Source organism: Festucalex cinctus, chromosome 1 (genome assembly GCF_051991245.1).
Source record: "Festucalex cinctus isolate MCC-2025b chromosome 1, RoL_Fcin_1.0, whole genome shotgun sequence".
NCBI classification, from domain to species: Eukaryota; Metazoa; Chordata; class Actinopteri; order Syngnathiformes; family Syngnathidae; genus Festucalex; species Festucalex cinctus.
The window spans coordinates 59,461,267-59,487,479 of NC_135411.1; the positions used below are offsets into that span (position 1 = coordinate 59,461,267).

General features: G+C 40.4%; 1 protein-coding gene across 5 annotated transcripts in view; it reads right to left on the minus strand.

Annotated features, from left to right (window-relative positions):
• Nucleotides 1–26,213, minus strand: part of carmil3 (capping protein regulator and myosin 1 linker 3) — a 96,778-nt gene that overhangs the window by 58,934 nt on the left and 11,631 nt on the right. For all 5 annotated transcript variants that reach the window (XM_077497917.1, XM_077497936.1, XM_077497908.1 and 2 more), the window contains exons 3-8: nucleotides 9,261–9,311; nucleotides 8,182–8,241; nucleotides 7,981–8,102; nucleotides 1,236–1,330; nucleotides 874–944; nucleotides 171–244 (exon numbers count right to left, since the gene is read on the minus strand). In XM_077497917.1, the coding sequence (XP_077354043.1) occupies nucleotides 171–244; nucleotides 874–944; nucleotides 1,236–1,330; nucleotides 7,981–8,102; nucleotides 8,182–8,241; nucleotides 9,261–9,311 (473 nt within the window). The remainder of the gene's footprint in view (nucleotides 1–170; nucleotides 245–873; nucleotides 945–1,235; nucleotides 1,331–7,980; nucleotides 8,103–8,181; nucleotides 8,242–9,260; nucleotides 9,312–26,213) is intronic.

Genomic DNA, 26,213 nt, shown 5'->3' on the forward strand with positions numbered 1-26,213 from the left:
ATATTTTGGCCAGCTAAAATATGGCTAACTATGGCAGAAAACGGTGGCCTTGAAAATTAGCAAAAGATCTAATCTTTATCTTTCCCCATCATTGATCATGAAAATGTATCGAAAGGCTCACTACTAATTGTGAACAACCAAGTACACACAGAGATGCCAAATTGTGTCACCTGCTGTCAAGATGACTGAAATCCAGCAAGTTTAACTCCCGGTTATCCTGAGAGTGGTAGATGGTGTCAACATCCTGAGGAAGAAATACGAGAAAGGAGAATTCAGAGGAGAAGAATGTAGATATGCGTGAATAACATATGACAATTTTAACAGCATCAGAATCATTAAGGTGCAGTTTCATGTACGAACTAGTTAGCGTCCTTTCCGGTGATTTGTTTTAGGTACGGCCGCCTGTTCATCATGTCAGAGAGCTTCTTTGATTGGCTACATTCCGTTCACGTCACAGTCTGCTGAGTCAGCTGGCTCGGTCGAACCTCGGCTTCCCCCACTCACATGATTGATTTTCGTCGCAAATATTGAACACGTTCATTATTTAAGATTGCCGGCCCCAGCTGGGTTTACTTTGGACCCAATTATCGGGACAAATCGACCCTTAACACAGCTCCCACATAAAGATAATCTGATAAAACAATCTTATAAGACAGAAGATTGTCGGCGTTTGACGTCCTTGGTTGGGAAGGGGCAAAATCGTGACAAAAACAGCCCAATCGTCTTTATGAGTGTATCAGGCGGAAGATGTCACAGGAACAAGAAACACATTTTCTGCATACTTTTCTGATTGGATAACTACTCACTGAATTTTTAGCCACCACCCTTCTTCAACCGTTCGAGAATCGGAACAAATTTGGAGATTTTCCTTACCCACTGCACTTCCTCTTTGCACCCAATTCCATTGTAGTCACACAGAGCTGCATATGTCTCTGAAAACCCCCCTAAATGACAAAGGGGATAAGGACAATTAATCCCTTTTGCACCAACAGGGTAGAGATAAAAATACTGAAGATGAAAGTAAATAAAGATTTCAGATGTAAACAAGATGTGTACAATATACACCGCCATTCATTTTGCTTGTTGTTCAAAAGACTTACACCCCCCCCAAAAAGTCAATCTGATATCTTACAGATCACTTGGTCTAATTCACCGAGCCATTACTCAGATGGACATTATGAGTGCGCATCAAGATCTGTATGAGGATAAGATTAGTGAGCAATTTGTAGACTCACCACAAGTTTTCTGTGGGTCTAACGATGACTCTGAAATTGGTGAATATTGGTGAATTCCATCAGTCGTGTCTCCTTCTGCTCGACAAATAGGTGGACTGAAAAATGAGAGAATTGCAACTGTAATATGCACATTATCATACAGTATCCTAATGACTTTACATCTCTTATGGAAAGGCCTATTGGAAAAACAGATGAAAAATGTTTATAATAGAATATAAATAAAAGCGGAGTCACCCAAGAAAGGAAATGTTAAAGATTAAATGTTAAATTTGGCTGTGACTAAAAGCGGTATTCACACTTGTCATGTTTAATTTTGTTGAAAGGATAGTTTAATTGCAGCTGGTGCGGCTTCTTTTGCCCGAGTATGAACGCTATCATCATGCACACAAAACAAGAAAACTTTAAAGAAATCTTTGGAGCACTGCACTACGCCCACCGAAGGGCATGGACCAGCATTCAAATAAACAGAAATGCATTGAGAAAACATCAATAATTAACAGCAAAGATTAGCAAACTGGAAGTTGCTGTTTGGGGGTGAGTTTTGTGCAGTCACGCATAAGACACATTAATACTTCACTCCAGCACACAGCAATGCTTCACAGTATGCATATCTTTGGTCCAATTACACAAACGTGATTGTGAATGCTAAACCAAACAAACAAACAAACAAACAAAATGTACAAACTAACCAGCTCAGTGGACTAGTGGTAGAGTGTCCACCCTGAGACTGCAGGTCGTAGGTTCAATACCCAGCCTGGTGATTCCAAAGACTATAAAAATGGGACCTATTTTCCTCCCTGCTTGACACCATTACGTTTACTCTAGCATTAATGACCGGCGCACGTCACGTGATATATATAAGAAGTGCGTAAGCACATAGTGTGTTGTGTATTGGTGTGGTTACGGCTGACAGTAACCGTTGCAAATTGGTATTAGGTGCAAGCTCACGTAGTGTTGTTCCGATACCGTTTTTTGGCCACCGATACCGATTCCGATACCCAGCTTTGAAGTATCAGCCGATACCGATACCATACCGATACCTAAGGTTTTTGTTTTTTTTCCTCAACATGAAAAAGCTGTCCTGCCATTGGTTCAGAGCATTCAAGGGCCAATAGGATATCTTAGACTGGCATGCAGTGAACATGTCACATATCAGTGAATGTCGTGCACGAGCAAGACATGACGCTGCATCTAAAATCCTATATTAGCTTTGGAATTAATGGTATCGGAATGTTACTTGTGAGTAGTCACCGATACCGATACCACTGTTTTAATGCAGTATCGGTGCCTCTGCCGATACCAGTATCGGTATCGGAACAACACTCAGCTCAAGGCATTAAACGAGACAAATGGCAGCCAACTCATTTTTTTGTTTTTTTCGCTTTGTTCCTTGTTCCAGGAACAAAAAATGACTTCCGGAATTGGCGATAAAATGCAGAGGAATCTCCACTCTGTGGCGTCGTAGCCAATACCAGCCGTAGCGACACCCCCGACTTTTTTCAAAACAAGTCGATGTGTATTGCGCACAAGTAAGAAGGCAAACGCACCAGCGGCACTCCGCCGTATCGTCTCCGGCGTCACCTCCCGCAGAAGTATAACGAGGCCTTAACAGGCACTGCACACCACACATCTTTTTTTATTTATTTATTTTTTTAAATAGTTCTGTGCCACAACAGAAATGGAAAAAGTGAAGAGGAGGAGATGGAGAAAAAGAAGGACAAGATGAAGCAGGTGGAGGAGATGAAAGTGAAGGATGAGAGTAAGGAAGAGGATGAGTAAGATAGAAAGAAGAAGGAAGAGAAGAAAAGCAGTTGCTATTTGTTAACTGTGGGCATGTGAAGCCCTTTGAGACTTTCGTGTGATTAAGGGCTATATAAATAAACTTGACTTGACTTGAAAAAGAAGATTATGATGATGAAGATGATGAGATGAAGAAGGACAAGGATGAGAAGAAGCAGAAAGAGAGAGATGAGAGAAACAGAGAAAGATGAGAGAAAGAGAGAAAAGACAAACAGAAAGAAAGAGGATAGGATGAGGAGAAGAAGAAGGAGGAGAAGAAGAAGAAGGATAAGCAGAAGGAGCAAAAGGAGAAGAAGAAGAAGAAGAAGAAGCAGAAGAAGAAGTAGAAGAAGAAGAAGGAGGAGGAGGAGAAGAAGAAGAAGAAGAAAAGGGAGGAAGGAGGAAAGAGAAGGAAAAGGAAAAGAAAAAAGGAAGAAACAGAAGAAAAAAAGAAAAAGAAGAAACAGAAGGAGACGACGACAGCTGAAAGACTCAGACCATGAGAGACAACAGTCAATAAGGAGGATTGGATGAGAAGAAAAGGAGGAAGAAGAAAGGAGAAAGAAGAAGGAAGAAGGAGAACATCAACAAGAAAACAGCTGAAGAATTAGGACCTTGAGAGACAAAAGTCGCCGGTCTGATGAGACTATTTGGTGTGAATACCAGACATCATATTTGGAAGAAACCAGGTATGTCTTATGACCTGGCCAATACCCAGCCGAAAGAGAAGGATGGTGGTGCTGGAAGGAGGTTTACAGCAGAGGGAACTAGGAGACCAGTCAGGCTTGAGGGAAAGATGAAGAAGGTAGCACTGCACAGAGACATCCTGGATGAAAACACAGCCAAAACACCGCCTCTGTGAATTACCTTGAGTGACCCAGTCAGACTTGAATCCGACTGAACATCTCTAAAGAGATTTGAAAATGTACACCAACACTCCCCATACAACCTGATGCAGCTTGAGATGTGAAGCAAAAGAGGACTGGGCAAAATTGCAAAAACAGCTTGTGGAATCATATTTAATATATTTGAGGCTGCAATTGATGCCAAAGGTACATCAACAAAGTTGTGAGCTAAGGCATGTACATTTTATTAATTAATGTTTTTATTTGTTATAAATATTTTCAAATAAGCTCTTCTGTCGTCATTTTATAATTTGTGTAATACAGCAACTGTAATACAGCATGTAAAAAAGCGAGAGAATGATGCACTGTGTTTACTTTGTAGATGCACTCTATTTGACTTGATTTTAGAACAAAGTCGGTGGTTAACAAATTAACAACATGAAAATCCCTTAAAATTTGGATGGTCTCTGGCGGGCAAACATTCTTAGAAAAAATTTATAAACGATGCCGATACTCTAAATGGTTCAGGAACAGCTTCAAACTTACTTTGAATGCAACTTTTTTTTTTTTTTTAAAGCATTTTCGGAAAAATTGCTCGTATGATAAGGGGTTAAGATGAAAACGTTTGCAAAATGGAAATTACTTGACCGTTACTTTGGTGAATAATTAACATCTAAACTGTAAAATAATTTCCATTTTGCAGTTTTAAGCTTTTATTGCTGCCCTTGTAATTATATAAAAAAGTAAAGATCATTCCAGGTTTGACTCTCTTTAGATGCAATATCCTCTCCTAAGCAGAAAGGAGTGAGAATTGGGTTTATAAAATAGAAAAACAAAACAAAAACAAAACTACTTTGACTCTTTGATAGGATTAAGCCCATTTTACAGTGGAAGTCAATAACGGTCACAAACATTCTTAATCCTATTTGTCAACAAATCACACACCACCTAGCCACATCAGTGACCTTAATCCTTACGCCATCTCAATACTATATTCATCAGGTACTCGTGGAGTGTACGTTATAATATTATCATGTACTTCCTCAATCATGCACCAATCAGGTACAAGGTTGTGGTCAGATTTCCTCTGTTTTCTCCATGCTCTACAACACTCAATAAATATTACAAGAAGTTATCTTCCACAGTTACCTTTTAAGAAAAGAACTGCGCTAAAGGATTGTTACATAAACTTGCACAGATCAACAGCCCAAACACTACAACTCATACACATGCATGCATGTGCACATACACACATAGTTAGAGATTAAATCCAAACAAGCATAGACAATACAACCACATACATTCATTCACAAGATATCATCTGAGACTTCCACCATGGTCATTCAAAGATGAAGGAAAATGCATTCCTCAAAACGTGACTTCCTCATTTAATCGATCAAACACAAAAAAACTCATATTCGTGACACAATAGAATAGAAAGCAGACTCCCAGCACTGATGAAATGGTTCACTTAAAAAAAAAAAAAGTTGTACAATTTCAAATGGTAAGAATTACTGTTTCACAGCTATCTTATGTAGCATAAGGTTGTAGTGACTCATTTAAGGGTCCATGGAGAAAATATGTCTATTGACGCATCAGAATCATCTTCATTGGCCAAGTATGTTAAAAACACACACGCAATTTGTCGCCAGTATAGATTCAACCAGTCTAGTATTGTAGCAAACAAGCCACTATAACAAAACATATGCACTTTTTTTTTTCATTTTTTGAGATTATCCCTGAAATCCGCGTATTTATCTAGTGAGAGACAACTCGGTAGCTAAACCACTGGAATAAGTGCTTGAGTTCTCAAAAATTCAAATAAATGCTTGAATGTTTTCAATTTATTAGTTTGTGATCCTGTCAGTTCAAAATGAAGCTTTAAATATTCTATTTAGGGGCTGTCAAAATTGCGAAAAAATCTGTTTGTATACTTTAGTATCCTGATGCTAAATGAATATTTGTAATTGATATACTTTATTTTCAAAGCAAACTACATTATTTGAATTGAACAATATTTGAGTGAGGATAAGCAGCTCGGAGAATCAATACATAGCTAAATGAATGTACAGTATGTAGGGCTGCAGCTATCGAATGTTTTGGTGTTTGGATATCCTACTGAAAATTCGATTGAATAATTATGGATTCTAGTTACGTATTCTAATATGACGCTTTTCCATCGTTCCCACACGGCCGGGTACCACACCACACCTCACGCAACCACACCAGACTGCATCCGCCGGTTTTCCATTACAACTGGCGCACGGCGAGAAGGGGTCGGCAACATTTGAACCGTCCACGCCAAGCTTGCACTCCCGCATTGCGTGCGGATCTGAAATAACATTTCTCGAGTGGCAAGTCGCGCCATTGAACCATATTTACAATTTAATATAGACCACCATGGATAAAATATTGCGATTCACGACCGGCTCGCGAAGCTATTTCTAAATGGAGAGGTCTGCCGCTGGAGCTCTCATTCAAGTGAATAGGAACACATGACCAGCCTCGTGATGTTTTTTTAAAACCACAAAAACTACAAATCCATCCACAAGTACCTTTTAAATTGTAAATATAGTTCAGCGTTGTTGTAAACATTATTATATTCATTGTATATATTGTATTTTTCACAACCGGCTCGCGACGCTATTTGTGAATGGAAGAGCTACCGCTGGAGCTCTCATTCAAGTGGATAGGAACTAGTGTTGTTGCGATACTGTTTGGCCCCCGATACCGATTCCGATACCCAGCTTTGAAGTATCGGCTGATACCGATACCATACCGATACCTAAGTTTTTTTTTCCCTCAACATGAAAAAGCTGTCCTGCCATTGGTTCAGAGTATTCAAGGGCCAATAGGATATCTTAGATCGGCATGCAGTGAACATGTTACATATCAGTGAATGTCGTGCACGAGCAAGACACAAGATGCTGCATCCAAAGTCCTATATTAGTGTTGGAATTAAAATTAATAGTATCGGCATGTTACTTGTGAGTACTCACTGATACCGATACCACTGTTTTAATGCAGTATCGGCACCTCTGCCGATACCAGTATCGGTATCGGAACAACACTAATAGGAACACACGACCAGCCTCGCAATGTTTTTTAAAACCACAAACATTACAAATTCATCCACAAGTACCTTTTAAATTATAAATATAGTTACGCGTTGTTGTAAAACATTATTATATTTATTTTATATACTGTATTTTTATGACTTTGGCGAAGACCGGCGGGCACTTCTGCCTCTCTCGCTTAAAACAAGGAAATGGTCGTGTGCCACGGCGTTGCTTGAGGTGGCAGCGGCGTTGCTGTCGGCCAATCAGACAGGTGACGTCACGGCCCCGCTAGTCCCCCCATGACCGGCACTGCAGAACTGCTGCCGAATGGGTTCTAAACAGCGGTTACAACGGAACGGCTCGGCCCCAAAAACGTCCCGTGGAGACACTAACATCTGGGGACAAAAATTGCCGCTTCGGTGTGGAACCGGTACAGTGGAAAAGCGCCAATATTGAACAACCAGCGGGTTTTAATTTTTAAACAACATTTTGAAATGTAAACTGTGTGTGGCAGCAAACTGCATTTTCTTCTCCATAAACATTTTGCCAGCTAAAACAGCATATTTGAGGACACAATTTTGGTCATGATAATCTTACTGTGAAATTTACAAACCATTTCAATTCTACTCTTGAGGCACGATGCTGCCGAAGGAAACTGAGGTCTTTAGAACAACACCCCATTCTTAGCCATCTTCTACTACTGTATGGATGTTGAGGTGAAGCATAAAGTCTTCTACTCTACTGTACTGTACTTGCTAAAAATGAAGCCAGGCTTTGTCTTAAGGTCTCAGCTCCTCAGTGTCAGCTGGCTAAATTAGTCCCAATGATTGCCGGGTGTTAGAATGCAGCATGACACGAAAATGGGTTGGATGCGAACTACAGAGATACAAGGATTCACTTGGCTGTTGAAGTGGAAAGCCGGCCAAAAGTGAAGCTGCCAACATCCCAAAGCTCTGTCGAGCACTGTTACTGTTGGCCAACTTGTCTTTGCTTTTCAGCTTACACAACACAAAAACAGGAAGACTTCTTTACTTGAGGCAAGAGGGAGTCTTTGATGCTTACGCATAAATGGAGTTGTTGAAGACTCGGGACAGGGCGTAGTTGATGTGACTGACCATGTGATCCAACTGGTCCTGCGTCTCCAGTCTCATCGAATAAGTGGTCTTGTCTGTATCGATTATAACCTACAGAATGTAGATAAGATAGTGTTTGTCCTCATATTCATTAAGACCAAGGAGCAAAGGGAATCTACAAAAGTGGTACCTGATGTTCTTGATAAGTGTTCATTGCACGTATTTCCAAGAAGTTGAACGTGACCTCCACCTTAAACAGAACAGATCATCATCATGTTTCTTAGTAGACGTGTGTAAACTACTTGAGTGATTTGCATCTCGAAAACCAGTAGATAGAAAATTACAATCCCCTCAGCTTCACAGAAGATATTATCCAAGTGCCCCATCAGTTTGAGTACAGCAGATTGCATGCTGGGAAAATGTAGACAAGGATGAGAGAGCAAGAGTTCTGTTTATGCAGGTCTGGCTTCTATCCACCCAGCTTATGCAAATGCTACAAAGAAATGCTCTTAATCAGAAAAAGTCGGAGATGATAAAATTAAATTGCATGGAGTTTGCATCAGGCCAAAAAGGGGTATTTATTAAAAAAAAAAAATTGTACTGTATTGTTTTGATTAAAACATGTATCTAATACGCTTTTAATTACGTTATATCAATTAAAACACCATAAAAGAAATGAAGACACTTTTGCAAATTATTGATCTTCATTTTTTTAAAGTTGAAAATACAAAATGTGTATTTTTTTTTTAACATGCCATAAGGGTTAAATATGTCATGTGCAGTGAAAACCTGTCAGAGAAAAACAATACCATAACTTAGTTAGGCTATATAGTTCAATCCATAGTCAAAAGCAGATCTCTTTTTATATTCACGTTGATGGATGCAAAATGAGCTCAATGTACATTTGATCATACTAGTCATGGTTAGCTACAAGTATTAAGAAAGGGAACAGACTGGCATTTTTAAAAACAATTTATTAAAAAATAATAATAATAAGGGTAGCTCAAAAGCTGCTGAATGAAGTTTCATATATTTTGGAATCATTTGTGCCCGTATTAAACAACAAAAGCAACTAGTTCATTGCCAAAAATCTGGCACAAATGCTTTAAACCAGCTGCCAGCTGAGGTCTTATAGTCATTGTAATTGTTATCCTCTCTGCTTCAAACAGAAACTATTATATCAGTGCTGTGTATGCTTGTGAAATATCAAGAGATCAAGGTTGGAGAGTGAAAGCCATAAAATTCAAGTAGGAGAGGGGGGACATTTACCTTTGTAGGCACTTTGACAGCAAAGAGATACAGTCTCCAAGTTGCCAGGACCTGAGGGGAGAACACGTTCATTTACTCTGTCACAGACCACCAAATGTGAAATGAAAATCACAGAGTTATTTTTTATTATTTTTATTTTTTTAATCATGGCGTTATATCAAATGGCTGATACATCATGCTAGGCACTTGGATATTAGCTAATTCTAATCACGCATGTGCATTATGCAAAATAGGCAAGTAAGTAATATTTATTGCACAATGGACAACATAAATGCTTTTATGTACTTCGTATAGTAAATTTGTGAGAGGGAAAAAAAACAGAAAATTTGGACAAAATGGACAGAGATAAGATAGGTATTAAAAAAAATACTCTATTAACTTGAAATTGGGACATTTGCACAATACTCAGAATCAGATTTGAAAGCAATACAGGCTATACTTGCATTAAAACACTGCCCAGCAAACAACATGGATTTATTAGTTGTAATAATCAGCATGTTGCATGTGCTGAAAATAATGCCATTATTATTATTGATAACTACAGAATGACACCTGAGTTCTATTGGAGTGGTTGCGGCACTGCACAACATTATGTAAACAACTTTCTAAGTTAGCAAACTTATTTCTACAACACTTAAAAAAAGACAAGACAGCTGAAAGAAGCGAACAAAATTAAGATCATCGATGTAACACAGTGCAGGTAATATCATGGCACTGGCGTGCATTGCTTTATCTGGAACGGAGTCATTAATCTTCATTGATCTAACACATGATAGCTGCAAAAAAAATGAATTCAGAAGTCTTCAGAAATATTTGATGCCAATTTAAAGATGGGACCAAACTAATTGGGGGATCCATCATCATGCAGCAAAATAATGACCCAAAACACACCTACAGAAGAAAACAAAAAAGTTCATCAGCGACAAGAAGGGAAGATGTGCAAAAGAGGAGATGTAAAGGACTTCATTGTATGAGGCAGTGTGAATGAACATTAAAAGTGCGAATATCAATGGCATCTGATTCCCTGGAAAAGGTTTTAAGCCGATTATGTATCAAAATGATGACATTACCCTGGCCTGTACGCTGCCATACTGAACATTTTTGTGTAGTTCACATCATCGCTGTGATGTGTTGCATGCTGTAAGAGCACTGTTCATTTTGGACTTGTTTCCTGGTCTATTGTGCTATAAAAATTGTTGTAAGGCGTTGTCGAGTCTATAATAATGTACACTTCTAACCATCTCAGGTTTCATATTCTTCCTTCGAAAGAGAGGAAAAAGTGTGGAAGTGACTCATCAATGCAACCAACCCGCCCACTGTACAGTTGTGTGCAGGGCTGGACTGGCACAAAAAAATAAAAATAAAAACGGCCCTGGCATTTGGATTTCGCCCCACCGCCAGATTTCGCCAGTCTTGCCTAACATGTCATTCTGCCACTGATGTTTACTGATGATGTTTCAGTTTGCTATCTATGTTCGAAATGGATTAATGGACTGGCCCTTCTATATTGTGGGCCAGTCTCTTGTAGGAAAATAATCATGAAAAAGCACTGCATCGGCCCCAAAAGAGGTCGGCCCACCGGGCATCTGCCCTGTATGCCCGATGGCCAATCCAGCCCTGGTTGTGTGCAAGCGGTCCATTACAGTGGCAGATAAACGAAAACCATGATGGATTGCCAGCAAAACTTATGTGGACACGTGTAGACGTGCAGCATAGGAAATATTAGAATGAAACTCATATATATATATATATATATATATATATATATACATATATATATATATACATACATATATACACACACATATACATAATATATAAATATTATTTAATTCCACTGTGTAGGTATAAAATTAAAGGGGAAATATTCAGGAATGAGACAGGTTGATGCTCACACACACTTTAATTAATATAACCAGCACCGTGGTGAGTGAAATGACACAATCACATGCCCACAAATTTGCCAATATGTTGGAATTTACAGTACGATATTATATTGTCCTGTGTTTTCATCAGTATCAGTCACATGTCATATACTAGCCGCTCATGCTCAGTAATTAGGTTGCTACTAACAAATTCTGTTATTTTTTCACTAAAAACACTTATCAGTGAGCGTTTTATGCCAGGATCCCTGTATGGGATAATGAGAGCCTAGCAACTTCATTGCTTGCATCAACCATTCATGGGTATATCATCTCAGTATCGTGAATGGTGACTTGCAGAAGTTAGGTTTATATTTCACAGTGTGCTTTGCTTTCATTTCATTGTTGATCATTCTGACAACATGATGATGCAGACTTGCTTGGAGTAGCAGTTGGAAAAATATCTTATGAAAGAAATGTATATTCACATTATTACTGAGGAAATCTGCATTTAGAGTTTCTTCCACACTTATTTTATACTTATTGGTACAACCGTACCCCAAACACTGATATTTTCGTTCGCCGTAGAGGAGAAAAAATAAGCTTACCGCCGGCTTCACTTCTTGTTTGGCATGAGCGATCCATGTTATTATTATTATTATTATTCATTTATTTATTTATTTTTTACGTCCGTGCTGTCAGCCTGCGAATCCACCTCAGAGTCTGATGATCTTTTTTTTTTTTAAGCTTTGAACCAGGACAGCACAGTAGCGGTTTTCTTAACATTTTCTTAACTCAAGAACTATGGTTGTAATGTACACACGCGTTGCCGGAGCTCCGTACCTGTGCTTTCCGGCCCACTTAAAACACTGAGTACAGTGCAGAAATATAATCGTAATCTGAAAATATTTGAATGAAACTTGCAATATTTTAGACGATATTAATGTCGGAAGCGTTATGCATATGAATGTGGCAACATTTCTGACATTACTATAATGAATGATCAGCCTCAAGAATCTACTTGATAATGCTATTATCTGGAAATGATGATTCAAATTTCTTTTAATCTATCACAGGTTTCACCCAAAAGAAAACCTTTATAGTAATAATTTGTCATGACTTGATATTGGTATTGATTCATCCCTACTAACAACAGATTCACTGTCTGTATAAAGAATACATTCTTTATACTGTATATATATTCATGTCTGCCCAATTTGTGACCTAAAAACTTGCAAAGCAATCACTGAATATGGCATCACTACACAGGCAAATACCACATTGTCTGTTCTAAATTCTGTGCATCTATTTTCATCCATATCTTGACCCTTGCATAGTGCCCTCTGTCATTCCACAGATTTCTCTCTCAATCTCCATGGAAATTTGTTTTCTGACGCCACCCTTTTCCCTAATCCCTAATCCCTCCATCTCCTAATATGTTACAGTGGCCTGCCGGCATCTCATCCTGCACATGCCGTTCTACAGTCTCCCTTTCTCTCAACTCCCCCGTCTCCTTTCGAGCTTCGGTATTTCTATTCTTTTTTTCTGCTCTGTCGCTTTCAATTCCTCAAGGCCTCCCTGGGCTGAATGGTTAATGGCGCCCTGCTGAGGGGTGGTAAGGAGAAGAAAGAAAACGAAACGTACAAAGCGAGCGAGTGAGACAGGATGGGAGAAAGAGATTTGCATCCTGATAATATAGTCTTCTTATTCTTTTCAACTTCCACTACCGAGGACACGAGAATCTGACCTCTCACTGATCTATGTTTATCCTAAACAAGCTCAGCAAAGAGTTGAAAAACGATTAGAAATTAGAGTGTGATAGAAAGTGTCATTTCCATTACAAAAGTCCACCTTCGCTGTAAATTGTTGGCCGAATCACAGCACTAGTTAAAAACCAGAATGAAGCATATGCTTCGGAACATGTACAAGAGACCAACAGGGCATCTCCTTCCTTCAAAGACAATCTGGCAGGTCTCATCATATTAACAGAGGCATCAATAATTCAGGACCTCAACTGGGTTAGATTTGATCAGCTGTATGCTGAACAACAACATATTGGCAGGAATATGGTTAAGCCTATAAAGGAATACATGCAGACAGAAAGTAGTCCAGTGAGCAATGTTGTGGTTTTGAGGGGTATTAATGGCAAAGCTTGAAATAGGCTTCTCATCACAGTTTGTGAGTAAAAATTCACATTAAACACATTAAAGAGCAAAACTGAGACTCACAGCCTTTTGTTTTTCCAATAACTAATAATTAATTTCTATTTTTTTTTATCAATTTAAATTTGCTAAAGGGTCATACAACCTATTGAGAAATGAGTTTGAACTGAAATGTACATTTGTGTTTGAAATAATGAAAATACCCTGAAAATGTCTTTATACAAGAAATACAGTTTGATTCTACTCACAATGTGAATTTAATACATAAAAATGTTGATAATATAAAAGGGAAACCAATTGTTCATTTTTTACATTGCCATATTTTATTGTTAATTTAAACTCTTGCTTCAGGTTCCTCTAATTGTTCTTTAAAAAATAGAAAGTTGCTCCTTTAAATGAAATCACTGATTCACAAAACTGTTCCTTAAAGGAAAATTAGAATTGATGTGAATTTTTCATTATAGAAATCTATTAACTCAGTAATATTGTTTACTGTCACAGTCAATTAACGTTTCAGAATATAATTTTGAATTTGGTGTGCTTACCTATAACTACCAAAAAGCACACTCTTGTAGCCACTCCCCAAAGTCTAATGCCACTGTGTCACTGCACATACACTTTGTATACGTTCCATTTTTTTCTAGAGTAAAGAGAAAAAGTGTGCTTGTTAAAAATTTCCATCAGTTCCCGTTCTAGACACAACCACAATACTGTTTGCAACCCCCCCCCCCCCCCCCCCCCGTACTCTAATACAATAGTGCTGTCAAAACCAGCTCACACTCTCTGAGGAAGAACAAATTACCCCAATGACAAGACATTATTTCTCAGTGCTGGGCTGGTACTGTTTGCGTTTTGTTGACATTATAACAAATATTAAGTAGTTGAGCGAATGAAACATGCCAACTGCATTGGAATACACCGTCAAGAGGTTCCTGCATTAATGTTTACATAGAGACACAAAACAAGCTATGGGTGGTGTCATGGGGTATATCTCACAAACCAGGTTTAGTGAGAAATCTGGGTAAAGAAACCCTAAAAAGTGGGAAACTACGTTTCCCGTTTCAGAAAGTGAGGTAACTGAAACCAGAGGATAAGAGGTATCTCTAGCCTGTTTCATAAAAATAGGTCATTTAAGCTCTCGGTCAGTTACCGTAGTAACATGGTCCATGAACCTAACCTGGTCGGTAGCAGGTTTTTCACAATGAACCTTTCAGCCACACACGACAATTCATTATCTCATTCATTCAGTGAGAGAGAGACACTGGGCTTGGATGTGAGAGAGGGACACTTGGCAATAAATCTTACAATTGCCACTGAAGGGAAAAAAAAAAAAAAGCAACAAGCGACTTCTGCTGCTCCTTTGAGAACCAGAGTTAAAATTGTTATTGCTATGAAAACACCTTGACAACATATTAAATTAAAAGTTTGAAAACACAATGGCCAGCAGAATATATATCCCAAACTGACAAGGACTGAAATAAAATTCTCTCAAAATACTACGGTGACGTATCCGACCAGCAAAAATCTCACTGGTAGCTGATCCCGCTTCATGATGGAGTAGTGCCAATAAAAAATTTAGACAAAAGCAGCTTGTAGTTTTACTACCAATACTTGTATTTTGTGCTGTGTGATATCCCATTAGGACGATGTTACACAGTGCCAGATGTAGTATTTGTTCTTGAAATTACATGAAACGGCATTTTCGTTTATCTTCTCTTTTTTCCCCCTCTCATCTCTCATCTTAACCTTTGCTACATACTCTTTGTGCACCAGACTGACAACAATTTTTTTTATTTGTATTATTTTGTTTTTTTATATACATTGTGTTTTATAAATAGAGAAAAGAGTCGTGTAGATGTACATGTAGATAAATGCTGTTAGATGCTATGTCAGCTCTGTGTGCTGGGATGAATACAGCTGCTAGCTCCAAGAACTAATGTGAATTCATTATTGCAAGACATTGATCAGATTATTTGAAATCCAACCACAACACATAGTAGACAGTAAAGCTAGACACCTAAAAATTACCTCCAAAGGAACTGAAGGAAAACTTGGAGACAACTGACCACTTATGTGGCAACAGCATTAAGCTCTGCTGGAAAACTTCAACTGTCTTGGACAATTGTTGTCCAACATTAGTGACTTCTGACCACGCAAATGTTCTTTTGGATGGATAGACAAGATGGCCTGACCTGCAATCGTTGTTTGAGTTTTCCCACACCCAAAATCATCCAACCATCCCGAAATGGAACTTGCTTTGTGCACTGGGACAAGTCATGCTAGAATAGAAAAGGGCCTTGCAACTGTTCCCTTGAAGTCAGTATCAAATAATTGTCCAAGCTGAAGAGTTAAGATTTAATGGGAACGAAAGTGTCTATCCTTGCATCCAATAATTGATCTGAATGGATTTAATTGTGTCCTAAGACCTTTGTCCATGAAGTGAATTAGATCGCATAAACCCCTCGAGAGAAACAGAAAGGTATTTTTTTCTCAAGCAATAAAAATCATTCTATATAGCATCAAGCCACATAGGAGAATCCCAGCTGTTACCATGAATCATCTCAAAGAGCAAATGTGGCTGCCACTTTGGGTAACATATCACTTTCAAATCTGTGCTTAACGTTGAATTTGTTTTTTCAGTTTAGCAAAAGAAATTCTCCTACATTATTTATGTATTTGTTTTACTTTTTGAGCCACCAGACACCAATGTCAGTGTAACATGATAAAGATGAGAAAGAAGAAGAGGCTCTGGTACATAAAGGTGGGAAGTGGTAACAGGCATGCCCTTGCTGAGATTGCACTAGTTTAAAGAACTGGTAGGCCCCAGAGCAAAATGTCAAGGCAGTGTTAGAGTGCAAGTACAAGCTGTAAACAGAAGTAATGGTTCTTCTCATGTGTGTTGCAGCCAGTTGAAGGCAGGGGTTGGGGTGTGGGGGTGGTAATATTAATCATAAGCTTCCATCAGGATTCAGTTCTTGTACTTCAAACGACATGGTGCAAATCACAGTATGCGTCTTTGGGCCATGTACATCGCAGCAAAGCCTCTCTGGATCAGAGGCAGATTGGGTCACTGGTGGTATATGTAGCTCAACCACAAGGGCATTTAAAACACACGCAGGCATTAGACACAGAGCAAAATAAAGAACAATCTGACAGGGCCAATTGCTTTGAAACAGTAAGCGAGCTCAGCAATAAACACGTGCCTCTTGTACACGAATAATGACTCAAAATAGGCTAGCTACTACGCTCCACTTTATCACTCACAAATGAACACGCATCCCCAAATACAGTTGTGTCCATTGCTCAAGAAAAGCCTGCCAAATAACAGCACATTATTGCGATCTGCCTGACATTGGTCTTTCAAAGCAAAGATGCCCCAGGTCCTGTCTTAAAAGTGGACTTTAGAGTGGTCGAAAGAGTGGGCCATGAAACCAAAGGACAGAGAGGTAAAAGGTCACAATTTACCTGTTATCCTTCAAGAGTCCAGTGCTTAAAAGAGCCACGTTATGCATGTATTTCACAATTTATGATCTGAAAATTTTAAGCCAGTTGATTAAGGGCATCAAAAATAATGACACTACTCAGGGCAGCGCCATTTTGGAGCAGTCTAATGATCATGATGACGCTCATGCTGAAACATGGAAACTCTTCTTTTTGGATTTGATTGTTAATCTGATTTGCTGTAAAAATGCTGTGTGACATCACCATGTATTGCCATAATTCAGATGGGGACACTTCTAAACATGACAGGTTTCATGTTATTCCTTCTGGGGAAACAATAATAATAATAATAATAACAATAATAATAATAACAACAACAACAACAACAACAAGCGTCACAGTGGCTACAGACTGCAGCGGCCGAGCTAAAACTCTTGTTTAAAAAAAACAAACAAAACAAAAAACAAAAAAAAATCATCCCAATATTTTGGATTTTATGGACATCAAATGGTTTCCTCTTCATGTAGTGAAAACAAATTAATCAATCAAACTTTATTTCTATAGCACCTTTCATACATTAAAATGCAACTCAAGGTACTGAACAATTAAAACATCCAAAGTACAATAAAAAGAAAACCCACCCCTCCCGCCGCTAACATCAACATTAAGCAGTGCCTCTGCTACCCCTTTGGGTGCCCTAAGCTTAAAAGTGTGATGGTGCCCCCAAGTTTTATTTTATTTTTCTTTGCGGCGTGGGAGGCATTTCTCATGCAACAATAATAGTTTGCATAGCTTAAAGACCCAACCCCAACATTTTGTTGCGCCATATGGACTGGTTCAAACAAGTTTTTGCAGACCAGCAATCATTCACAATTCACACGGGTTAGGATGATAAAAAGATGATATGATTGATTGCTGCTTTGGTCTGGTGGCTGGCTGCACGGCTACTTAGTAGCGGCTAAACTGTTAATGGTACGTCGGCAGCCTGTGCAACTTTCCACATGTTGCTCCACTAGCTTGTTTCAACTGTTTTTGAGTGCCTACATTGCACAATCCTCTTCATTTACTTCACGAGATACCACCAGAAAAACAACGGGGAAGATCACCATCTTGTCGAATCAGTTTCATCTTGGGAAGATGACGCCAAAGCACGGCTTGTTTAGCTGCACGTTCAGTCATTGTTTACTTCTTGTTTCTTTTACTTTCTGTTTACGTCCTCAACTTGCAAACCGCAGAAGAGAGGGGAAACCTGCTCTGATTGGCTGATGTCAAGCACATTTCCATCGCATCTGATCATTCTCCTGCTCCCAGCTCCATGTCATTATGATATCACAATTCTTTTTAATCATGTAGCACGGAGCCCTATTTATATTGCCCTTTGAAAAACAAGCAATAGAGTGTAGGATACTTTGAGGCTGATGTGTATACTTCGGGGGGGAAATCTGAGTTTTATGAGAAATTTAGGTTGCCATGCGGCTGTTCTGATTTTGCTGCGTCTATGACAAAGATTGTTGATCTGGCAAATAAATTATAAAATTATTCCAAGTACCCTCTACAGTTCTCACGTAGTATTTATTTGTGTTTGATAGAATGAATGAGTTTGAATTAGTATCCAACTGTGTGAGTGGTCATTGAACGCACCAAGAGTTTACTGCATGAGTTTATACAGAAAGCTTAACCGAACGTTGAACAGTGAATTTTGAGTTTCATCAGTGGTGTGTTCCTTGATGAACATTATGCGCAATTACTGTACGGCTCTGTGCACAGTAATTCACAAACTATGTTTGGGGGTGGGTATTATGTAATTATGCTGTCACAATTCAGCCACATTCAGAATCGCTCTCTCAAAAGCAGATAATGTGCTTGGTTGTTTAAATTCACCCTTGCCGGGTAAGAAGGCCATCCAGAGACTGGACTATTTGTACCATTTTTGTACCCCCTCAAATAAATGGCAATAAAGCACTGTGAGGGAAAGATAGATTGGTGAGTTGCAACACTGTCAACAGGATGAAGATTTTGACGAACTATACAGGCAGAGGAAATGGGATGAGAGGAAATAGCGTGAGTATGAGTGCTAAAGATGAGCAATAAGTGTAAGAGAAGCCAGTAGGATCAGAGAAGAAGAGCGGAGGAGACTTTAAAAGTGAGGAAACAAACCAGAGGAAAGGAAATTAAAATGACTGAGGGATAGAAGATGGAATACTTGGTGTGTATTTGCTAGGACTGCAAGGCAACCCTTATTTGTCTCCTCTTGGGGGATGAGAGAGAAGGTCAGCAGTCACACTTCATAGACTCGTCGCCATGAGCTACCAACATGTGGTATGTTAATCAAGTAAAGCCCAAGCCCTAATTACAGCACTGAGGGCTCATATCACGCACTGTCAGATGGTAAATATGGATAGTCGCAGAGTGGCTCCATGCAGAGCATCATGAATAGAGGAAGTGTGAATACTAACAGAGCAGTGGTAATACACGCCATTACACAAGCATATTACACAGAAAAATGGAGTGTTGACAGAATGGAGCAAACATGAGAACCATTCTGCCGCTAGCCTATGTTTGTCTCTGCTTTTATTGCTCTGCATTTGTATTTTTTTCCACAGCTTAACGATTTAAGCAGAAAGAAAAGAACTTTTTTTTTTTTTTTTTTGTATTATAAATGTGCAAACTTACTTAGGAAGTTTGGTACTGTTCTTTTTTTTTGCCTTTGTTCTGTACCACCCACGGCGTGACAAAAAAAAAAAAAAGAAGAAGAAAAAGGCTTTCAAAATCTAGGCCAAACATTTGTTTTATTTGTATGTTGAAGATGAGTTGAGCCTTTTTTTTGCCTCCCTGTGTAATTGGTGTAAACATTTTCCCAGAAATGTTGAGGTTAATATCTGTAAGGTTCAAGAAATTCCAGCTTTCTGGTGTACTATTGTCATAATGTCCTCTGTGCACAGTAAATTGTGACTAGATTGCCTTGATTTCTGCCCTCTGGAGGAAGTTTCTGATGTCACAGTTGTTTTGGAGATTTGTTTTCCTCTGTCTTGGTTTTATCATCATCACCATCATCATCATCATCATGCTGCTTTCTTTTTTTTTTTTTTTTTTTTTTCTTAAGAGCTCAGAATTGTTCATTCGGTAGTCTTACCGATTCAACGTCTTATCATCATTGCTCTTTTTTTTTAATTTTATTTTTTATTTTTTTATTTTTTTTATTTTGTGTGTGTGTGTGTGCGTGCGTTTGCGTGTGTGCGTTTGCGTGCGTGCGTTTGCGTGCGTGCGTGCGTGCGTGCGCGTGCGTGCGTGTGCGTGCAAATACGTATAAATTTATACTCATTAATTCACCTAAAGCCTTAGAAATATCCCATTACCCTTCGCCTTAACCAGGTACTTCAGAATCTTGCCAGAGTCGTGAGGTTTAAATGGTCAGGAGACCAGAGAAAAGGTCAGAAAAAAATAAAGAGAAAAGAAAGATAAATCAAAGTGAAATCCAGCACCGACCAAACACTTCCTGCCTTCCCCATGATTACAAAATCAAAGTCTTACGCCAACCCCGGAAGCCTCTAAATTCCAGCAAATTTAGCGAGATCTCAAGAGACCAGAGGAAAAACTAAAGAGAGGAAGGAGGGAAGGATCGATAAGGCAGAGTGAGATCCATAGAAGCCAGTACATCCAATCCATCAAAGTGAAATCCAGCACCAACAAAACCCCTCCTGCGTGGTTACAAAACCAGAGTCTTATGCCAACCCCAGAAACCTCAAACTTCCAATAAATTGAGATCTCAAGTGACCAGAGGAAAAACTAGAGAGAGGAAGGAGGGAAGGATAGATAAAGCAAAGTGAGATCCACAGACACCAGCACCCACTGATTCAAGGGGCTGTGGGAGGGAGAGGCTACTTCTCTTGAGTTTCAGTAGATGCTGGTGCGACGGATCTGGCATGCATAAGGACCACCACCAAAGAAAGAAGCCGTCAACCGCGGTCCAGCAAAGCGAGCACCGCCCCGCCCCCCCGAAATCCCCAGGCCGCGGCAGCACCAAGGCCACCCCCAAGCCACCCGAGCGGACACCGGTCGGCGAGCCGACCCAGACGCCCGGAACACCCCCGCCCCAGCCCCGGCCCACAACCTCGAGCCCAAGGCCGCAGAACGAGGCCCAGCGGGCCCCCACAGCGCCCCACCGGTCCCCAGCCCCCATCCCCCCACGACCCCCCCGCACCCCCCCCACCCCCGGAAACCGGCACCGGGCAGCAGCGCAGAGAGGGAAAACGTGCCCACCCCACCTCCAGCCGTGCGAGAGTAGCACAGCGGCGGGAGGGGGGAAGCAGAGGAGGAAGCACCAGGGGAAAAGGCGGAACACCAGAACACCGAGCCCGGTGGGGAGAGGCCCCGGTCGTCACGCCAGCGTACTAGTGACACCTAACCCTGTTACTGAGTCCGCCAGCTCGCCAACTGGCGAGCTCTACCCTTACACCGTGAATGTGGCCCCACCCAGTGTATATACAAGTGTGTGCCTGTGGTGCATTAAAATTGGGAGCAGGTGAGTCGGAGCAGAGGGAAAAAATTTCCCCTACTCCGACACACCCGCATCCCCCCCAAAAAATGAATATGTATATGTGTGGTGCATTAAAAAAGGAAATGGAGGGACAAAGTGGTGGGGCAGGGACACAGATGGGGGGGACCACAGCGCTGCCAGGCACTGCAGTCCATCCCCTCTGATGGCTCCCCGCCCCAACTCACCCCTCCCCTTGGACATGAAGTGCATTAAAATTGGAGGGGAGTTGAAGGGTGAAGACGGTGTTTCCACCCTTCCCCACCCCACCAAGAAATGTGTTGTGTGCCCTATGTGTATATTTACAAAGTGTATAGTGCAAAACTAGTGAAGTGAGTAAGAGGAGCGACCAGCGGGGCCTCACCCAACCCGGCGGGTGTAGGTGGCACGCCCGCCCCACAGCACCCCAAGAAGGCGAAAGGGCGGCTGCAGGGCAGGAGGGGGGGGGGGGGGGGGGGGGAGGGAGGGCGACAAGGGAAAAGGGACCGGGAGGCAGAGGAGGATGGGCGGGAGGAGGCGAGGAGGGAGAGGCGACGGGGGGGAGGAAGGGGGAGGGGAGAGGGAGCCACGGGGCACACCAGAGGCCCACCCGCCCCGAACCGCGCCGCCGGGCACGGAGCAGCGGACCGCGCCGGGACGGCACCGCCCCGGGCACCAGGGAAAGCACCCCAACACCGCACCCCACAGGGGGCCCAGGGAGCGGCCAAGACGCAACCGCTACCGAGCAGACAACGGGGGGGGGGGGGGGGGACACACCCGTATCTCCCCCAAAAAAATGAATATGTATATGTGTGGTGCATTAAAAAAGGGAATGGAGGGACAAAGTGGTGGGGCAGGGACACAAATGGGGGGGACCACAGCGCTGCCAGGCACTGCAGTCCATCCCCTCTGATGGCTCCCCGCCCCAACTCACCCCTCCCCTTGGACGTGAGGTGCATTAAAATTGGAGGGGAGTTGAAGGGTGAAGACGGTGTTTCCACCCTTCCCCACCCCACCAAGAAATGTGTTGTGTGCCCTATGTGTATATTTACAAAGTGTATAGTGCAAGCTAGTGAAGTGAGTAAGAGGAGCGACCAGCGGGGCCTCACCCAACCCGGCGGGTGTAGGTGGCACGCCCGCCCCCCAGCACCCCCACCCCCACCCGCCCCCCACCTCATCCACCCGGCACCACAATGGGCGGACAGCCAGCGCAGCAGGGCTACCGGACAGCCCACCGGCCACCGGAGCCCGCCCGGGGGGGGTGGCGGCCGTCGGGGGGGGGGGGCAGAACCACCCCCGCCCGACCACGGGGGACAGCGTCAAGAAAATTGACTAATTAGCATGCAGTAACACCAAGTGTTGATGCTTAGTGCCCACTAGAAATAAATCTTAAGGAGTTAGTGAGTATAGTGTCGTATAGTGTGGTGTGCTCGAGCCCACTAGCAGCAACTAGGTTCCTGACTATATAAAAATAAAAACAATCAGATACAAAATACCAAATACAGAAGCAGCGAAAACAGAAGTTGTAACGATGTGGTGGCTCTCGTTAACAGGCAGAATCTAGGCAGGATTAAGTTGCCAAATTAAGATTAAAATATTCTATGTACATAGACCATATTTGTTTAAATCTTGATACTTGATTTTTATTTAAGGCAGAGATTTTTTCCATTGAGATATAATTTATTAGTAAGTTTAACCAGTGGTCAATATTTAGAGATTTTTTATTTTTCCAATTGACAAGGATTATTTTTTTAGCAATAGTAAGGGCTATAAGTATAGATTGAGATTGTTTACATGGTAGCTCAGTTATTGTTAAGTCACCTAGTAAACACAATCTTGGAGATAAAGGAAGCCTACAGTTTAATATATCAGCGAGCTTTTCCAAGATTTTAGTCCAGAAATGCAGCACTGGAGTACATGACCATAAAGCATGAAGATAAGTATCGGCAGTGTTTTGTGAGCACTGGAGACAAATGTCGGAGTCAGAGAGTCCCATTTTTTTCATCATATATTGTGTAATATATGTTCTATGAAGTATCTTATATTGGATAAGTTGCAAATTTGTCTGTTTGGTCATTTTAAATACATTTTCACAGATTTGGGTCCAAAAGTCTGGTTCCGGAACTATAGACAAGTCTTTTTCCCATTTTAAAGTCGGTAAATACGTTTTATTTGTGTATAAAAATAACTTATATATTTTTGATATTTTCTTTGTTGTTGTTGGAGAAAGCTTTATAATATCTTTAGCTAAGACAGGCAGTTGGAGCGTATCCTGAAGTGTTGGGATTTGTTTCTTAACCATATTTTTAACTTGCAGATAATGTAAGAAATTTCCATTTTTTATTTCATATTTCTGGACCAAGTTTGTATACGATATAAACTTATTATCTGAGAAAAGATGATGAAGGTGTGTAATTCCTTTCTGCTCCCATAAGCTTAAATGGAACGACTGATTATTAAGTTGAAAGTCGGGGTTATGCCAAATGGGAGAGAGCCCACAGGGCGCCAATTGGGAGTTTGTAATTTCTAATGCCATCATGCTGCTTTCTTTGTTCTGTTGTTTTAACAACTGTTAATGCATCAGTACTCTATGACATTCTGAATGGCTGTCTTGTGGGTAGCCAATATCTGTGTAATGAGGCTGATGAAGTTGTCATCTTTCCTCAGCCAATTATTGTTTTCCATTCTGTGGTTTAACATGTTGTTTACACCATTAATAAAAACCAAAACATCTGAAACAGGGTATGCAAATAGTGGCATTTATCATTTTTTTGGGATAATTTTACAAATATTCTATGTAAAAGGACACGTGTAAAAAAAAATAATAATAAAAAAATCACCTGTTGTCACATTTTTACCTTAAAAAAAACTAACAGACTCAAAAATTAGTTGAAACGTTTTCATGTTTCATTGTCATAAATATAAATACAATCCGCAAATAAAATTGTGGTTATGTTTAACAGTTTTATATAACAAAATGAGCCATTAAACTGTATGGAAGAGTAACCTTGCACCGACACCGGTCTCTTCATTTCATAGAATTTTACGACAAGGCAACTCTGCAAATTATTTTCTCCTTGGAAGCACTTACCTTGGATCAGATTTGTCAATGGGGTATATGCCACGGAAGAGGCAGGACGTGATTTTGCACATCAGTTTATTTCCGGTCCGGGTTGCGAACGCGCAACCCAGGGGCACAAAGTCGGAAGCACAAGTATTTTTGACGCAGCCCACACGTCGCAAACCGAACCGGAAACAAACTATTGTGCAAAAAACAGTCCCGCCTCTTCAGAGGCAAATACCCCATATGTCTTTGTGATTGACTGTGACTGCAGTGCCTCCCTCTTGGCTCGTTTGTTGTCATACAAAAAACAATATGAAAATAATTCTGTTCATGTTGTGCATTTTTTAGCAGGTCACTTTTTTTCACTAGAGGATTTGGAAAAGTTGCTAAATTTGAGGGCCGGGTAATATGGCCTAAAATTCATAGCATCGAATCCCTTCATGGAAACAGCATAAACTTATAATATAGCATAAAATTATAGTAGAACCATTTCTGATTTTTTTTATTTAAAACCAACTCAAAGCTAACCCTGATAAATTAATTAATTAATTTTGAGTACAGATCTCAAATTATTTTTATGCGCAAAGAAGTGCAAACAAACACAATCAACATTGCTGATATTAATATCTAGTATACTTTATGTTATAATTTTGACTTTATAAGATCTTCGTCCTGGCTAACATATGGCAGTAATTTAAATTAAATTTAATTTATTTACAGTTTTGGACATATGCCCTTACTGTGTAGCCCCTGCATTATTTTTCTGTAGACATCTTTTAGTTTACCTGCTAATTTGCTTTTAATATTTGATTTTTCTCCACTGCAGTATGGTTTCAGACAGACTTCTGGAAAAAGTGCCCTGGACCGATCTCTGATCGTGGTAATTCACATTAGCGTAGCGGTTAGTGGCTTCTCTCTTGTAGTCAATTCTTGCTACTAGGTATGTCGCATACAGTTACACCTCATCCTCCTTCAGTGATAATGATACTTGTCAGAAGTGTAGCTTATTCGCTGGCATAGAGTCAGTCAAGGATTAGTGACTTGGAGGTGAAGCTCCGCACCAAGGAAGATCACTGTTTAGCAGTGCTAGTAAGGCACACGCAACTTGTACCTGGTGTGAAAAGTTTAGCTCAGCATTCCCCGGGTTGTTCCCAAGCAGACAGATAGGTAAATGTTTGACACACAAGCACACCATTTATTTCAGCTTCTCCGGTTTTGTGAGCAGACGTGTTTGAAACCATTTTCACACTGAGGCAAACAATTACTTCATGAACAAAAGTTCTCATAAATTTGTCCGTAGAACCAAAATCTCTACCATAGGGCAAGTTTATAGACACCACATACTGTATTTACCAAGCCTAAATACAAAATTGCTAATTTGTCAAGTATGTGTTTTTGTAAACTAGCTTCATTCTGTGTTTGCATTGCCAGTGCAAACACCGCACATCAACGGGGATCCAATTTAATCTATGGAAGCAGCAAAACCAAGTCCTGACTAATGAACTTGAATTTATCAATAAATTCAGTTTAATCACCCAACCCTATGAAAATGTTACCAAAATGGAATGAAGAGGTTGAACATCACTATCACATTTTCCAGTTCAAAGGTAGCGTTAGAAGCAAGGGTGGCAGCTAGTGAAAAAGGACGACTGCAGAAAGCCGTGACCTGAGTATGGACTTAAACAAAACCTCTCCTGCCCTTTTATGTTGAAAGCAATTGTCACTATCCAGGAAGTTATGTCACTCATACTGACTGCATCTGTTTGAAACTCATTGCCGAATAAATGACGGCCTTCTATTACCTCCAGTATGATGGAGTAGGGCTGCTCGATTATGGAACAAATAATAATCACGACTATTTTTGTAATAATTGAAATCACGATTATTCAAAATGATTGTTATAAATATTTA